We start from the raw sequence: 18,339 nt of genomic DNA on the forward strand, positions 1-18,339 counted from the left end.
TGTGGTGTAGGAGGTAGCTATCCAGCCCCTCGGATCTCCTAAACCCAGTCCCTGTCCCACTTCCCTGCACCGGGGAGAAGACATACTGAAGTCCATGAGAGTCCGAGGGGGTTTGTCCCCGGGTAGTTGCCTCCTCAGCTGAGCCTGTTTTCCGCAGGTGTTTACGGACAGCCATTGGAAAGGTGTCCATAAGGATGTGTTTAGTGAAGTGTTGTCCCCTGATGCTCCTAGACAAAGGGCCCTATCCCACTCCTCCGCACTGGGGAGAAGACATACCAGAGGTCGAAGGGAAGTTGGGGGGATTATTCGCGGGTAGTCGCCCCTTCAGTCGAGCCTGTTGTCCAGTCCCAGGTATCAACAGACAGCCACTGGAAAGGAATCTTATTGAATGTTTGGTGTAGGAGGTGGCTATCCAGCCCCTCGGATTTCCTAAACCCAGTCCCTCTCCCACTCCCCTGCACCGGGGAAAAGACATACTGAAGTCCATGAAAGTCTGAATGGGTTTGCCCCCGGGTAGTTGCCTCCTCGGTTGAGCCTGTTGTCCACCGGTGTTAAGGGACAGTCATTGGAAAGGCGTCCATAAGGGTGTGTTTTCATTGTAGAAGCGCCATTGGCGTGTTTTCTAGTGATTCTCGGCCACTGAAAAGACTCGTTTCAGCTGCTGAGTATCCGAGCATTCAGTGGGATCCGAGTGCCCAGTGTCTAGGTGTCCAGTGTCCAAGTTTCCAACTGTGTCTGAGTGTCCACCTGTGTTCGCTCGTCCACCTGCACTTTGTCGCCAGCTGTCAGGCATCTGGTGCTACCTCTTCAGTACCAGGCTATATAACCTGGTCACAAGTGTTTTGTCTCCAGTCTGTTTTCCACCTTCACCTTATATATAGCTCAAGAAGAGCTGACACTACTTTCTTTTTGTATCAATTAGCATCTCAGAGTCCTGTCTTTTGCAGACAGGGACTGTTTTGTCCAGAAGTTTTGAGCTTGTTGTAGGAACCTCCCTTCTCTGGCATTTTCTTCGTCCTTCTAGGAGTCTGTCAGGGAGTTGGAAGTTTGTTTTTCTTTGTTTAGGGAGCAAGTCTAATGCATTTTGTCTTTCCTCCCTCTGGTGCTACGAGAGAACTTAGACCTGCATGTCCAAGATTGCATCAAGATTTCAAAGTAAGGTCTTTCCTGTCAGACAACAGGAGCTTTGACTAGAAGATAGAGGACTCTCTAGCATTTTTTGAGAGGCATCTAGTAATATTCAATCATGTACCTTCATTTTGCAACAAATTGGAAGTCTCTAGCACAATATTTCGATTTATGGTGAATTTTTGAAAAAACTTTTCCCTTATGTCCGCGTGCGGTAATTCGGCCGAACATCTCGGAAATTCTTTCGTCACTTTGTCGTAATGTTTGCACCGTTTTATATTAGTCATTACATAAAGTTTTATATATGAAAATGTGTGCAATTTCATGTAGAATACAACAGAAAATAACTTCTGGTTGTAGCTTTTATCAATTTTGAAGTATTTTCATATAAATCACAATAAGTTCCAAAATTTCAACCTTTGGTCAACTTTAACTCGACCGAAATGGTAGAAAAATGCAATTGTAAGCTAAACCTCTTACATTCTAGTAATATTCAATCATTTACCTTCATTTTGCAACACATTGGAAGTCTCTAGCACAATATTTCGATTTATGGTGAATTTTGAAAAAAAAACTTTTTCCTAACGTACGCGCGCGGTAACTCTGCCGAACATCTCAGAAATTCTTTCGTCACTTTGTCGTAAAGTTTGCACCGTTTTATATTAGTCGTTACATAAAGTTTTATGTATGAAAATGTGTGAAATTTCATGTAGAATACAACAGAAAATAACTCATGGTTGTAGCTTTTATCAGTTTTGAAATATTTTCATATAAATCACGATAAGTACCAAAATTTCAACCTTCGGTCAACTTTAACTCAACCGAAATGGTAAGAAAAACACAATTGTAAGCTAAAACTCTTACATTATAGTAATATTCAATCATTTACCTTCATTTTGCAACAAATTGGAAGTCTCTAGCACAATATTTCCATTTATGGTGAATTTTTTAAAAAACTTTTTTTTCCTTACGTCTGTAAATGCAGTAACTCGGCCAACATCTCAGAAATTCTTTTCGTCACTTTGTCGTAATGTTTGCACCGTTTTATATTAGTCGTTACATAAAGTTTTATATATGAAAATGTGTGTAATTTCATGTAGAATACAACAAAAAATAACTCATGGTTGTAGCTTCTATCAGTTTTGAAATATTTTCATATAAATCACAATTTGCCAAAATTTCAACCTTCGGTCAACTTTGACTCGACTGAAATGTTCGAAAAACACAATTGTAAGCTAAAACTTACATTCTAGTAATATTCAATAATTTTCCTTAATTTTGCAGCAAATTGGAAATCTCTAGCACAATATTTCGATTTATGGTGAATTTTTGAAAAAAACTTTTTCCTTACGTCCGCGTGGTAACTCTGCCAAACATCTCAGAAATTCTTTCGTCACTTTGTCGTAATGTTTGCACCGTTTTATATTATATATGGCAGTCCAATTTATAGTCTGCTAATGAGACTATTCTCAAAATGCTAGATCCAGTACATCATCTTGGGATTTTTATGCGGAGCATTCAAATCATCACCAGTCAATCCTTGATTGTAGAAAGTGGAGAAATGCCACTATCTTATAAATTCAAAATAACAACGATGTTCAGAGGTTTAAATATTATAAATAGTCCAGCAAAAACCAAAGATTTATTTAAAAAACCAGATTGTTTCTGGAATACAAAAATTACCCATCCTTCCCTATTAGAGCTAATAGATTATTTATTAACAATGATCTTTATAATATTAAATTTTACAATTTTAACAAAATAATACCTCCATGGATGATGAGTGCTCCCCAAATATGTAACAAACTATGTACAATACCAGTTAATAAATTGAATAATCCACTTACTATGAAACTATATGCTCTGGAACATATCAAGGTACACAGTAATAATCATTTATATACTGATGGTTCCAAAGATGATGTGGGAGTTGGACTCGATGTTTACGGAAACAATATAAAGAGCCAAGCCTCTTTACATAACAAAGCATCAGTGTTCACTGCTGAATTACTAGCAATAAAAACAGCATTAACAACTATATATGAAAACCAGTTTAATGAAGTAACCATCTTTAGCGATTCACTAAGTTCAATAAATGCAATAAACTCTTATACTCCAAAAAATAAAATTGTAAATGAAATTAGACATACATTACATGAAATGAAAATGCAAAAGATATCTGTTACTCTATGCTGGATACCATCTCACATAGGATTAGAAGGCAATGAAAAAGCAGACACCTATGCAAAAGAGGCTAGAACACTCCCAATATCAGCAGAATTATTACCATTAGAAGATTATACTAGATACAGTAAAGCGGTGATTAAGAAGAAATGGCAAAATAACTGGAGGGAAAGCAATCTTAACAATAAGTTAAGAGAAATAAAAGAAACTGTAGACCCGTGGCCATCATCTTTTCAGAATTGCCGCAAGTTTTCAGTAATGTTGACACGGCTAAGAATTGGTCACACTAAAGTGACACATGGTTACCTAATGAATAACCCCCATGCCTCTGTACCTATGTGTGAAATATGTAATGTACAAATAATAGTAAAGCATATTTTAAAGGTATGTCCAAAATATAGAATCCAAAGAGACATTTTATTTAGAAGATATTCCTTTAAAGATATACTGTCAGAAAATGACAAATTTTCACTTTTTAATATCTTAAAATTCCTTAAATTTAATCATTTATACGATAAAATATAAGATTCATAAAATAATTTATAATATATTCCTAATTAACTTAATTCTTAGATTAACATATGTTGCTAGTTTTAATTAAATTCTTAGAGAATTTAAATAGCTTGTCTAATCCTTCGGGCCTGCCCTAGGAGAGTTAATATTAACTCAGTGGTCTGGTTAAACTAACATTAAAAAAAAAAAGCCTTCCCTTCTCCTCTCTCATGGGAATAGGGTATAAACGAATTGGGCTCATTAATAGTGTTGTGGACGGAGCAAGTTACCTACACCAAAATATTGGAATGCTGCCGCAAATGTTCAAATTTAAGCTGCATATAAATGAAACATAATAGCTATGTAGTTACTTGGTAAGTATACTGTATATAAAACTTTATTTTATCATAAAAATGTCATTTTCCTCATTACATGCCAGGTCTGTGCAAGATAAATGTTCACCCCTGTCCCATCCTTTTTGTCAGGGAAAGTGGGTGGGTTTGAGGACTCCCAGCGGCTGCCAAAATTAGGTTTTTCCTATGTCAAAACCTGTTTTTTGAGAGCGTAGTTGCTGTTCGTCCTCAAAGGAGCTTGCAAAAGTAATTGACAGGTGATGAAATGGCTTAGCTCCTAATAAATAAATCCAATGACCCAGGTAAATTTTTGGTCCAAAGTATAGTCACAGGTTAAGAACCATTTTCTTTATTCTGGATACTCATTAGGGTTTGAAAATAACGAACAGGAAATAACACAAACATATATGTATATGCACTATTCTTTTTTGGTTCTAAGGTGACTTACTTAATTACTTTGGGTCCTTTCCCAGCATTATCTCAGCATGACCACCACCTCTAATGGCAATAGAGTTTCAGTAAGCAAAGAGTTAGGCTAACCCAATTTACCCTTTCGTTAACCTCAAATTATCTATCAGTGTTAAAAAACTCGTTGACTAATGAGTTTCATTAACAAATTTGTCTAATGTTACAGGCAGTCCACGGTTATCGGTGGGGTTCTGTTCCCGACGGTGTGATGATAACCAAAACTTGCCGACAACCAAAAATCGACAATAACAGCTCTTATCGGCACTGACAACCAGATATTGGTGCCGATAACAAGAGATCAGCATCAGCGCCACTGTTAAGTGGGGATCGGCACATATCGGTGCCAAAAATCCAATTGTCGTCGCTAGACAAGCGCCATAAAACTGGATTGCCAATAACTGAAGTCGCTGATAACCAGGGACTGTGTGTATTACATTAATGCTAATTATCGTTTTGTTAGACTGGAAAAAATAATAGCACGGCAGTTACAGCGCAACCTAGCAATTTAATCCTAACTTCTCACCTTGCAGGAGACCTGCTGGCTTCCATTTTAACAAATATAAGCCTATCCATTAAAGTTTTAAGGAACTATAACTTTTTACTGGGCCTTAAAACTATGTACTTAGCTTTAAAATTGTTATGATGATTGAATTTTTCAGAGCAAAACCTGGGGATAAGTGAACTCTGTGACAGACCAGAGTGTAGTGAGGAAAATAGCTGACAAACACACTGCTATCACACCTATGCAAGTAGGATGAAGGGAAAACCGATGTACTCGCTGTAGACAGGAGATAGAGCCCTCTTGTCCTGATCCCTATAAACTCTATCACGTGCCAACAAGCACTGTTTTACCCGAGACCAGCTATAAGAGAATTCTTTGGTTTTGGTTGGTCTGTCTTATGGAGACACTGGAGGGACCATGAGAGTGTAACTCCGTTGAGGACAAACAGCGGTCATGCCTTCAAAATTATTCTGTTAAAGTCTATCAAAGAAAGAAAATGCTATACTGTAATGGAATACCATAAGACTGTACTTTTCATTTTAATATGAATGTGAATGCTTTAGCCCATTTCTTTTTTATGAATCCAAGTGCAATATGATGATATACCACCACAGGACTAAAAATACCTTTTCATCTAGATGTATTGTGTTTCTTCTTTGTTATATCCATGACATTTTTTCAACCTCAAATTTAATTTTTAAAAATCCAGATTCAAGTCTGTTCATGTTTCTTATGTTATCAGTACTTTTCCTTCCTTTTCACATTGTTCCTTTATGTTTCTAGTATTGAAAATTTCATGAAGTCTACTTTATCTTCATTGCTGAAAAAAATTATTGGTATGGTGGTAATTAACAGATAGAAACATATCAAAACCAGTATGCAACTTTGAGGTAACAACTTTGTTCCTTCCAACTCACTGTCCTTCATTTCATGGCCAGAACCAGACTGCTTTTGATTATTTTGTACTCTGTTCTGACATAATATTGCATTATGTACATATTATAAGTGGGAGGTGGTGCCTTCCTTGCCAGCAGCTTTGATAATGTAGATTTATAATACACTTTTCCTCCTAACAAATAACAGGATAAAAGTTATGTACCTGTAGCTTGTAATAATATATTTTGTTTAATTTCCAGTGTATCGACACTGAAAGTGTTATTCATACCCTGGGCAACTAAAGGATTATGGGCTCCCATCATAGAGGTGTGGGGAGGCAGGAATCGATGGCTGTTTATTGCCCTCTTGGCTCTTGGAATATCTGCATATACAGGTAAAACAGGGAAAAGATTTCAGTATATTTTATTGTTTATCCTTACAACTTCTATTTTGATTTTGTCTATGAAACTTACCTGTCAGATATATATACAGCTGTATTTTTCTCCGAAATCCGAAGCAGAATTTCAAAACTTGGGCACACGCAGTGTGGCCAGGTGGTTAGTACTCATTCCCCGCCACAGTGGTGGGAATCGAACCATTCCCATTTTCTATTCAGATTTTTCTGTCAGCCGGGTACTGTTAACATCTGTTTGCCAGTACCTCCGCCTCTGATTTCGTTAACTTGCATAGCTTTCTCCCACTCTGAGTATTCTGACTTTGGTTCGAGGTAAGGTGAGGCCACCGGTTTCAGACCCTCACTGGTTTGCATGAGGAGGGGGCATGTATGTTTGATCAATGATCGCTGCAAAGAGTGTGAGCCTTTGTCTGACGCGAGCTGGAAATTGAAGATTCCTATGTTCGTAGTTAGAGCGTGACAGGATCAGGGCGTCTTCTCCAGAGTGTGTAAGAGTCAGGGTTCTATTTCTTCACCTGATAACCCCAATGTAGACATTGCTGTACCTGTCCTCGTGGCTCGCCTTCGGGCCCTGAGGTTGGGTGTTCCGCGGGGGTCGGCCTCTGACGGAGATCATGAACACCATCCGTGCTCTAGAAAACAAAGTGTCTTCGCTACAAAGTGCTGTGCAGTGTAGTGTTCCCCCTAGTGTCGTGGAGGGGGCGTCAGATCGGCCCCATAATGCTTCTAGGCCTGGACCTCTGTCAGACTCCCAGGACTCAGGGAGAAGGCATGTCGAAAGCCGTAAGAGGGTTACGGGGCTTCCGACCGACATCTGACGTCCTTCGGCAGTTCCTGCTGTCACTTCCTCAGGCTGCCAAGGATCGTGCTTCGGCTCGTATCCTTATGACTGCTTTCTTTTCGCCCGAGGCGCCCTCCTCGTAGGGGCTGGAATTCTCGCATGGACTCTACCACTGAAGAGGGAGTTTTAGAGATGACGCTCACGTCAGTTTTCTCCGCTTGTGCGGGATTTTGAAGCTTTCCCGCCACAGAAGAGGACCCAGACGCTGTCAGAGGAGGCGACGTTTATGAGTTTCCCCAGTCGCCTTCAAGGGAGAGAGCTGTTCTTGCTCCTGTGAGGAAGAAGAAGACGTCCCTCGCCCTTCTTCCCGTAGGCTCTCCCCTCTCCTCCTCCTGGATTTGAGTCCTCTCCTTCCAAGAGTATCTACTTAGATATGCAGCCAGTTGGCCTCTCTTCTGGCCGAGGAGAAGGAATCAGGAACCACGCCGTCGCAAAGGGACTTAGGTGGCTCATTAAGAAGTCCAGGAAGTCCCCGTCTCCTGCTCCTTTTCTCTCGCTCTCCATCTCCTGCTTCTTCGCCCCGTCGTCCTCACAGCTCACGAAGTTCTTTCGTGACTCGCCATCTTCACGACGCAAGCAGCCATCCAGGACTCTTCTTTAGCTGCCTGCCAGACGCTTCTCTCGCTGCCGCACAGGACGTTCGGCAGGACGCTCAGCATGACGCTAGGTTGGGCTCCCGATCGGATGCTCTTCAGGACGCTCGCCAGGACGCTCGCCAGGACGCTCGCCAGGACGCCTTGCCGCCGACGCCCAGAGCATCTTGATCCCGCGGGAAAAGTAGATCCTTCCGTATCGACCTCAAGGCCTTCGCTCTTCAAAGCTGTTTGTGATTCTCGTGGTTCGCCTTTCATGAAGGAGAAGCCCTGGCGATCTGAGCCTGCGGGTTTGATCAACCCTCTGCTCTCGCCCCGACTACCAGGTGCGTTAACCGCCTTCTATGACTTATTCGCGATAAGTTTAAACTCCTCGTCTTCTCTCCTCCTTCTCGCAGCTTGCCTCTTCCAAAGCTGAGAAAAACGCTCGGGTTTAGAAGATGACTTCACTGGCTACTGGGTTAGCCTTCAAGAAGGTTAACGCTGGATGTGGAGGAAACCAGTGATCGCATAAGACTTCTTTGGCTCCTTCCTCCTTCTAAGCTTTTAAGTGTAAGGCTACATGGTATGAGACAGGTGAGGACGTCGGTTCTGTTCTTCTTCGGTCTCAAGGAGACTTCTCGCCAGCCCTGCCTGTCGACTGCCAAGGTTTCGTGGACTGCGTCCTAGACCGACCATCATCTGAAGGGACTTCTTCCGGTTTCTATGGAAGTTTTCAACTTAGACTGGTGCTTGGGTGCTTTAGATCTCGTTGTAGCCCCGACTGACCAGCCTGGGGAGCTTATCCAGTGTTTTGAATTGCATGGATAAGGCCGCCAGATGGTTCTGAGGAATCAGGCCTCCCATTTTTGTACAGGTCTTGGAAAAGAGGGCCTTGTACTGCAATTTCACCTCCAAGTCAAGTTTCACTGGGCCACAAAGGGCTGAATTATTGTTTGCCTTTGTCGGTTACATCTTTCCCCAGCCTTAATCAAGGATCTTGCTTCCAGTCTTAAGGAGAAGGCAACGCAGGACCTATTGGCCCATTCGCCTAGACGCCCTTCAGTCCTTCTACGTCTTCGTCGGTTCTTTCCTCCAAGAAGAAACAGCCCTTTCGTGGAGGAGCTTCTTCCTCGAAATCGACTCCACGAGGGAGAGGTTATTCCAGAGGAGCAGCCCCATCGAAGCCCAGGGGCAAAAAGTGATCATCAACTCCTCCAGACACCTGTGGGAGCCAGGCTACTTTCATTTGCGGGAGCCTGGAGAGTTTAAAGGAGCGGACTCTTGGTCCGCCAGTTCTAGAGAAAGGTTACAAGATCCCGACTTCTCGACCGCTTGCCCCCTTTGTACGCCACCTGCTGATCTGTCGCCTCTACCATTGGGAAACAACAGATCCTTTTAGATCTTTTTGGAGAGATGCTCTAAAAAGAGCTGTGGAGCCAGTTCAGATCTATCCTCTCCAGGGTCTTCTACAACCGACGTTCTTATCCCGAAACAGTCGGGTGGTGGAGACCGGTACTGACGAAGCAGACTGAACCGCTTTCATTGTCAAGAGAAGTTCAAGATGGAAACGCCACACCTGTTCTCGAGCGCTAAGACCAGGAGATTGGATGGTCTCTACCCCATAAGATGCTTACATTTCCACGCCTCCCATATCTCAGTCAAGACAGTACCTGAGGTTTGTACTGGGGGAAGAGTCTTCCACCCGGGCTCTTTGCTTTGGTCCCAGCACAGCTCCCATGGTTTCTACAGTGATCATGAGAAATGTGGCAAGGTGGCTTCACTTGGCGGGATCCAAGGCTTTCGCTTACCTGACGATTGGTCTATCTTGAGCTTCTTCCCGGGCTCAGTGTCTGGAGGACCCACTTCGACATTGGAGTTGACGGGTCCCCGGGACTTCTAGTCAACAAAAGAAAGTCCCATCTGATCCCGACTCAGTCCATCGCTCATCTGGGGATCTAGATGGATTCAGTGGCTTTTCGAGCGTATCCATCCCTAGAACGTCAACAATATTGCTTGAAAAAGTTTCGGCTTCTCCTGGGGAAGGAAACATGTCGTGAGGGAATGGATGAGTTTGCTGGGACCATTTCCTCGCTGGAGAAGTTCTGTTTCTGGGGAAGACTTCATCTCAGGCCGCTTCCAGTTTTTCCTTAGCGGAGAACTGATGAACAAGGAGTGACCTGAAGAGTCCTTTGAAGATCTTTCCGTTTCGTCAAGACTCACCTGAGATGGTGGCTCAATTCTGTTACTGGCAGGAGGCGTTTCACGCCTTCAGAGCCCGACCTAGTGTTGTTTTCCGGACGCGGCCCAGGGAAGGATGGGGAGCAACACTAGGAGGGGGAAGAAGGCCAGGCACCCGGAGAGGGGAACAGGTGTGTCCTGGCACATCAATCTTGCAAGACTGGGAGCTATACATCTAGCCTCCTCCACTCTTCGAGGATCGTGTGCGTCAGGCCGGGCTGTTCAGGTAATCCCACAACACCACAGCCTTGTTACCTCAAGAAGCAGGGGGTACTCGCCTCCTGCCTCTGTTCAGCTTGGCAAAGGAGATCCTTCTTTGGACTCATGCTCGGGGGATCACAATTCTCACAAGGTTCATCGCGGGCATAGAGAATATCCGCAAGGATTCTCAGTCGGCAGCATCAACTTCGACACAGAATGGACCCTTCACGCAGGAGGTTTGTCTGGATCTGTGGAAAAGAGGGGATGTCCCCCAGTAGACCTTCGGCGACGCCCAGAACAAAGAGGCTTCCTATTGCTCCTGTCTTAGACCCGGAGCTCAGCAGTAGATGCCTCCCTCTGGGACTGGAAAGGCCTAGATCTTTACGCTTTTCCTCCCTTCAAGATCCTGGGAGAAGTGATCAGAAATTCTCAGCGCCGAAGGAACAAGGATGACTTTAATACCCCCTTGGCCAAAAGCAGCGATTGGTTCACAGAGGTCATGACCTTCCTTGTGGACTTCCCCATGACACTCCCCGGGAGAGTAGATCTTCCTAGCAGCCCCATTTCCTAAGATTCCACAAAACCTCCCCGCCTGGAGTCTAACTGGCGCTCAGACTATCTCGAAGTTGGCAAGAGCGAGGGCTTTATGAGCAGGCAAAGGCTATCGCCAGTGCCAGACGACCCTTCTATTTCAGTCTATCAACTGGCGGCCAATTTTAGAGATGGTGCAAGAGCAGCTGGATTTCCTAATTACCCACTCCTGTGCCCCAAATAGCGGACTTCCTTCTACATCTCAGGGAGAAAGAAAAACTGGCAGTCTCTACCATTAAAGGCTATAGAAGTATGCTGTCGGCAGTCTTCCGACACAGAGGCCTTGACTTAGCCGACAACAAGGATCTCCACGATCTCTTGAGATCCTTTGAAACTGTTAAGGTTCCTAGGCCCATGACTCCTCCTCTTGGAACCTAGGATGGTCCTGGGGTAAATTTATGTCAAGTCCTTTGAACCTATGTCTCTGGGCTCTCTCAAGAACGTGACTAGAAAGGCAGTTTTCTCCTAACTCAAGCAGAGCATGCATGAGGGTTAGTGAAGTTCAGGCTATTAGCAAGTTATTACTGGCTTTAGGGTCCTAATGCCGCTTTGCTCCTAAGTCCATTTTTTCTTGCCAAAATGAAAATCTCAAACCTGTGCCCAAGACGTTTGAAATCAAGGTTTGACAGAGATTCTTGACAGAATCAGAGAGAGTCTTGTGCCCTGTCAGGGCTCAAATTCCTACTTAGCCAGGACGAAAGAGCTGGTGTCTGGACAATCTGTGGTGTTCGGTTAGAAGACCTGACTTGCCTATGTCCAAGAATGCTCAGTCATCTCTTTAAGAAGTACCATCAAAGAGGCCTATTCTTTCCAAGAAGAGGACATGAGGTCTCTTTAAAGGAAAGCTCACGAAGTGAGAGCCATCGCGACTTCCGGTGGCTTCTCTCCAGAAGAATATGTCTCTTAATGATCTTCTGGGTACCACCTTCTGGCGGAGTAATTCAGTTTTCGGTCAGACATTTATTTAGATGTGAAGTCAACTTTAAGACTGCCTTCGCTGGGACCATACGCTTCTCGCGAGACACAATGTTGGGAGAAGAGGGCAAACATCATCCTATCCTTTAGGGTTAGGTGGTATTTTTAATCTTGGCTTTGTATTCGGTTGTTGTGGCCACCGATGTGGACGCCTAATCTTAGCCTATATTAGGTTCATTGGCTTAGTTAGGCCTGGTCAGGTGGTTGGTTGTTGCTTCTTTCCTCTCAGTATGGTCATATGATCTAGTCCCATTGTATCTGTCTCCCTGACAGAGGTCATTCAGATCTCACCAGCTTTATAGGTCCCTACCTTGCTGGCAATCTAGTAAAGAGAAGCAGGCTTGGGTGACAGTAACCTCGGTTGCTGCGCTAACAGGTGAACCGCCAATCGCCATCTTTTGCTCCTAAATCCTATTCTGTCTCTACCCAATCTCCAATGGTGGATTCAGTTGTATATATATCTGACAGTAAGTTTCATGAACAAAATGATATTTTAATGATAAAATAAAGTTTGTTCATACTTTACCTGGCAGATATATATAATTATAGTGCCCACCACCTCCTCAGGAGACAGTGGCACTAGAAAATCTGAATAGAAAATGGAATGAGCTCTCGATTCGCCACCCAGCGGCGGGAATGAGTACTAACCACCTGGCCACACTGCGTGTGCCGCAAGTTTTGAAATTCTGTCGGATTTCGGAGAAATACAGCTGTATATATATCTGCCAGGTAAGTATGAACAAACTTTATTTTATCATTAAAATATCATATTTGAAGGCTATGGGAACCCAGCTTTTCTAACTTTTAATGTATATGTAGAATATTAAAGAAGATAAAATTAAAATGCAAAGATTATGCCTAAAATCTGTTAATGATAGTTCTTTGAAAAATTTTTTTTTTATCAAAATGTATGTTTAGTGGATACAAATTATCACCATACTTGAGACATAAGGCAGCCCCCGCTTACCAGCGGTATTGGTTAACGGCGTTTTGAAGACTACCTGTATACTGTATTCCTTTAGTATTTGAAAGGATAACCAACTCAGAAAAGTTAAGATGACAGACTTTCTCTTTAAACACTGTAGTGTTTTTCCCAGGGACAGGAACACTATGGTGGGGTAATTGATACCCCAGTTTGGAAAATCAATAAAACACAATGTAATCAAGATATTTTATTCCTGAAAACATGAAAAGAAACTTCAACCTTTCTTCTTTTATTGGTAAATAAGCTATTTTGAGAAATTAGAAAATAACAAGCTTCTGGGGTAATTTAAAAAAAAAACTCTGAAAAAGTAAGAACTATGTAGAATACCCTACAAAAAAAAAGTTACGAAAAAAAAATGATTGATGTTGGTGTGTTGTCCTTTGATCTGGCAACACTCAGGAGGTATACAGCCTGTTTGGGAGAACGTTGAAAAATGCTCTTTATTTTACTGGTAAATAAAACACTACTTTTATTATTATTATTATTTAATTTTTGTCAGTTATTTGTGAATTATATAGGCCCATATTTAATAGCTGTATGTTCTGTGAGTAGAATGACATGAGTCTGAGACAAGAAAAATTCTTTTTACCATTAAAATGTAACCATAACTGGAGGGTAAATGTAACGAAATTAATTTTTCCTATTATTTCACATTATCATGTACATTAATTGTTATTAATGGAAACTTACAGAAGGTAAACAAAGGTCTTACCTTTATTGGTCAATGCAGTCCACACAGACTGGATATATGTGGCGGGGACACACGGGATGGCCACAGTTGTTGCATCTGTGCCTTGAGTTTTGGTCTTCTTTTGTGGGACACTTTGCACACCGCCCCATGGGTGCTTCGCTGTCTGCCAATACAGGGTGCCCAGAAGCAGCTGCAGAGCTATGTGAAGGGAGGTCACAAACTCCAGCTATGGTAGCTTTGAGGGATCTTGAGAGGTGGGGGTTGCTGAGGCGCTGTTTTGCCCAGGGCCGGATGAGGGTCATTGCCAGCTACTTGATGTACCTACAGCACCCCATCTTTTGACATGCATTTTCTCAAGGTTCTCATAAAAAATGACCCAGGAGTTGATGATAATGGAATTCAGCATACCATGAAATTATACCCATGCTATTGAGTACCGTAACACTGTCGTGGGGTAAATTTCTCCCGGCACCCCATCTCCAGAGCACCATGGGCACGCAAAATGAATGAAACTGCCATTCACTACAAGACCATTCATAAACATGAAGCTACTGGGAACAACAGCTCTCTTGGGGCATAGACTTTTAGTAGAAGAAAAAAATACATTTTTTAGAGGGTAAAATATACCCCACTACAGTGTTTAAGGGATGTCGGATTCCAGTTCATCCAGTATTCACTTCTGTTCTGAGGGTTGTAGAACTAGGTTAACCAAGTTTTCAAACAATTCTCATATGAAATGCAGTAAATGTACGGGGGCAAGAATGTAGTAAAGATAATACTTGCGTAGTGTCAGGATTGGGAGGATAAGAAATGGAAAACCTTGAAATCTCATCTAGAAAAACTGGAAAGAGATAGGAAGAGGAAAGCAGCCCTTAGGGCTGAGAATAGGGCCAATACTGATTCTATTCTTTTGGATAATGTAGGGGATGATAGAACTCCAATTCCTCCTCTTTCTCCCATTCTAAGTCCTCCTACTTTACCATCTACTCCTGTTCCAGGTTCCCATGATTCTGCTCTTAGTGCCATTGCCAGCCTTGAATCAGGTTCGATCAGAAGTTTGGTTTATTCTAATACTGTTATGGAAATGGGATCGGCTATTAGATCTCTAATGGCGAAAAATGTGAATAATGAAAATGCAGTGAGAAGTGAGAGTGTTGTGAATGTTGAGGAGGTGGCTGTCCGTCCCACCAGTGCTCATAGATGAAGGTCACTGTCCCGCTCCCCTGCACCAGGGAGAAGACATACCGGAGGTCCAAGAGAGGCTGGTGGGGTTTGCCCGCAGGCAGTTGCCCCCTCTGTCGAGCCTGTCATTCGTTCCCAGGCTTTGACTAAGTGCCATTGCAAAGGCATTCCAGTGCATCAGCTTTCATCAGATTCGGAAGCTTCCAGCCCTCGCAAGAAGCTCCCATATCGATTCTCTGTTTCTTTGTGCCCTCTCAAGAGACATGCAGATCTTGGCGATACTTCTTCTCTGGCTGTCAAGAGGTACAGGGAGGCTAGCCTACAACCTTCCTGCAGTTTTCAGGACCAGCCTGCTTCTCCAGCTCACCACCTTCATTCATTGGGAGACAGTCCTGATTGCTACAAGCGCTCTAAGCGCCCGACTTCTTCCGAGCGCCCAGTGCCTGCTGACTCAGGCCAGACTTCCTCTGTTGAGCACCCGGCGCCTGCCGATTCGCGCCATACTTCCTCTTTTGAGCGCCTGGCGCCAACTTCTGAGCTTCTGGCGCCAACAGCCGAGCACCCAGCCTCTGCTTCTGGGCGCTAAGCGCCTTCCTCTCTTAATCCATCATCATCATCAGTTCAAGAAGATTTGTTATCCCCTCTCAAGCGTGAATTGACTGAACGTATGGGTTTTTGAAGAAGACCCCTTCAGTTCCTGAATCCAAAGATAAATCTTTGTCTCCTATCTCTTCAGAGGAGGAAGAGGTTGTTCAGGAGACAGTCCCCTCTTCATTTTACTCATCTCTTTTGCATTTCCTCCTGGATAGTTTTCCAGATTTCTTCGTTCCTGCTTCTCCTACTTCTCCAGCTTCTACCTTCTTCATGAGAAAGCAGTCATCAGAGGGTACCAGGTTACCCAAGCTAGATCTTTCCTGTTCCTCAAAGAAGGCTCTCAGAGAAGTTCATGAAAGGCTGGCCTCTAAGAGAGAGCAGGGCAAAGCAACATTCGCTTTTCTGCCCAGCAAATTGTTAAAGATGAGGTACTCATTCTACGCCACCAGGGAAGTTCCTTCCTTGGGAGTTTCTGCCTCCTCCTAGGGGACTTCCCTGGTCTGGTGGATTCGGCTCGTAGAACGGCCTTTTCTTTGGCCAAGATAATGTTTTCGTCATCTGGAATGGATCACCTTATCAAGAACATTTTTAAGGTGTTCGAGATTTTTAGTTTTCTTGATTGGGCCATCGGGGCTCTAGCGAGGAAAATTGAGGACTGCCCTGATCTCGCTGAAGACTTTGCCGCTGATTGGCTTGGAGTTCTTCCGTGCTCAGATAGGGCAGTTAGAGACGGCTCTTTGGAACTTGCCTCCCTCTTTTCTATGGGTGCCCTTAAAAAGACGGAGCTATGGTGTTCTTTCACCTAGAAAGGAGTCTCGCCGACACCAGTTATGAAGTGACCATTCACTTTGAGGACTGGAGGTGGATTTAGTGTGAATTTTCCTGCTATCCTCTGGATTTTTCTCCAAACAGCTGAAGGCAGCGTTCTGTTGTTAACTGAGGATACAAAGAATGACCAAGATTGGCTCCCTGCTGCTTTTGTTGCACGATGGAATTGTGCCCGTGATTTCTTGTATATAACCATATTTTCTTCTGTACGGTGCCTGTGGTAGCCCTGTGCAGTACTTGGAGTTCTGATGACCACCAAGGGACTGGTTGCTTTCTGAAGACACCTGTAGTTTTAGGGATAGAGTTTATACCTGTTGTATGAAGAGTTCTATTTAGCAGGCCAATAGCATCATCAGTGCTTTGAAATTCATCTGCATTCCCTTCAATTTCACTAAGCTCTTGAAATTTAATCCAGTCAGCTTTGCCCAGGTTCCACCGAGGGGATCTAGGCATTGGTGGACTATTGCTAGTGTTTATTGTAATTGGTCCATGATCGCTACTATGCCAATCATCTGATGTTCTCCGGTTCAAGTCCATAATGCAGTTAGGACTCACAATTGAATGGTCAGTACATGGTTAGTTAGTTAGTTATAAATGATTTGTTTAACCAGACCTCTGAACTCTTTTAGGGTTTTTCTCGGGCTGGAAGGTCAATACATGACAAGGTGCCTGTTTGTATATGGAAATGAGTAGGTTCACCTGTGTCGAGGATCCCTATGTCTTCATTTTCTATGAGTGAAGAGATATTACCCCTTATATTTGCTAATACATCATCCAATAATGGGTGTCTACCATTCATGTCTCCAAGTAATATTTTCATTAGGGGGCCAAGTATACTGTATAGAGAAAATAGTATACCTTCTTCCAATGTCAATTTGTACAGCCACTGCCTGCAGAGGAGTACATAAAGCAAAGGGTATTTGTGGGACATCGTGGCAAACATAAATGAGGTTCCCACCATGGCTACCCATCTGTTCGTCATAAGGAGTCCTATAACTAACATAATTCCCTTGGACATGGGGTATTGCTGTCCAGCTTGCTCTCTTGTAGACAAACAGTAATAGGAGAGTATTCATGGATGAGTAGTTTCAGCTCTTCATATTTAGCCCACAGTCCTTGACAATTCCATTGTAAGATGGTAGACATGAAAATGGTTTATTTTTGGAAAAGACTCTGGAAGAGGTCTTGTCATTAGAATTTTTTTTTTTATTTAATTTTGATCTTTATATCTTGGGCTTCACACTAATCTGTTTTTTTATTCTTTAGTGATCTGGCTAGAAGACCAGTGAACATCGGCATTGACTTTGTGGGTGATTAAGTCACTTGGTTTATTGTCAGTTGAAGAAATGACTTCATATCTATTGGATATTTTGGTTTTATGACCTTGGTGAGAGAGTGATGGAGGTCTCCCTCTTTTACGGTAGGATGGGGAGCTACCTGGTCTAGACACCTCCCCCTCTATTGGTGTCTCTGGTAGCTCCTTAGAATGTACTTCCTCTCCTAAGTTAGGCAGAGATGCTGCCCTAGAGAGGTACGTAGATTTGTCTATGGTGGGAGGGGAAGATTGTAAAGAAGGCAGTGCATCTGCCTTGAGGGGCATTGGTAAAACCCTGTGGGGTAGTGAGCTTGCCTTCACATGCCCTATCCTTACTTCGGACAGTAGTTTGGTGGGCCTGGATGACCCTCTTTCAGCCTTAGAGGATGGTGAATTTGTTGGCAAGAGAAAATTGGGTTTTTCTTTTAATGCTTTGGCATAATTTTGGGTTGTGTTCATTAGGCGTTTGGCATACCCAACAGTGATGTGTTCAGCATTAGACTTGCTAAGGGCTGCTTCTTCCATTTTGAAGTTTGGACAAATCATTTCACTAGGTTTATGGTCCATACCACAATTTAAGCATTTTGCATCAAGCGTGCAGTCTCCATGCTCAGCTCTAGAACAGTTATTGCATACTTTATCATTTCACAAGCTTTAGAAGGGTGTCCAAATTTGAAACAGTTGAAACATTCCAAGGGCGTCTGTTTGAAGGGCTTAATGCCTACTCTTTCCCCTTCAGTGTCTACATACAAAGGTATTTCCTGATCTTCAAATGTCGTAATCATTGATGTTTTGGGAACCTTATGTACCTTCGAGACTTCTTTTGGACACATATCTAGAATTTCTTTTTTGTTAAAATCATTAAAATCTCTATTAAATACAGGCAGTCCCCGGTTATTGGCGGC

The 18,339-nt window shown here is 43.0% G+C and overlaps 1 protein-coding gene across 2 annotated transcripts in view; it reads left to right on the plus strand.

Moving 5' to 3' along the window:
• The window catches only part of LOC136851637 (major facilitator superfamily domain-containing protein 3-like), a 59,199-nt gene that overhangs the window by 27,000 nt on the left and 13,860 nt on the right, over nucleotides 1-18,339 (plus strand). For both annotated transcript variants that reach the window (XM_067126034.1, XM_067126035.1), the window contains exon 3: nucleotides 6,264-6,397. In XM_067126034.1, the coding sequence (XP_066982135.1) occupies nucleotides 6,264-6,397 (134 nt within the window). The remainder of the gene's footprint in view (nucleotides 1-6,263; nucleotides 6,398-18,339) is intronic.

This window comes from Macrobrachium rosenbergii, chromosome 23, assembly GCF_040412425.1.
Source record: "Macrobrachium rosenbergii isolate ZJJX-2024 chromosome 23, ASM4041242v1, whole genome shotgun sequence".
NCBI lineage: Eukaryota > Metazoa > Arthropoda > Malacostraca > Decapoda > Palaemonidae > Macrobrachium > Macrobrachium rosenbergii.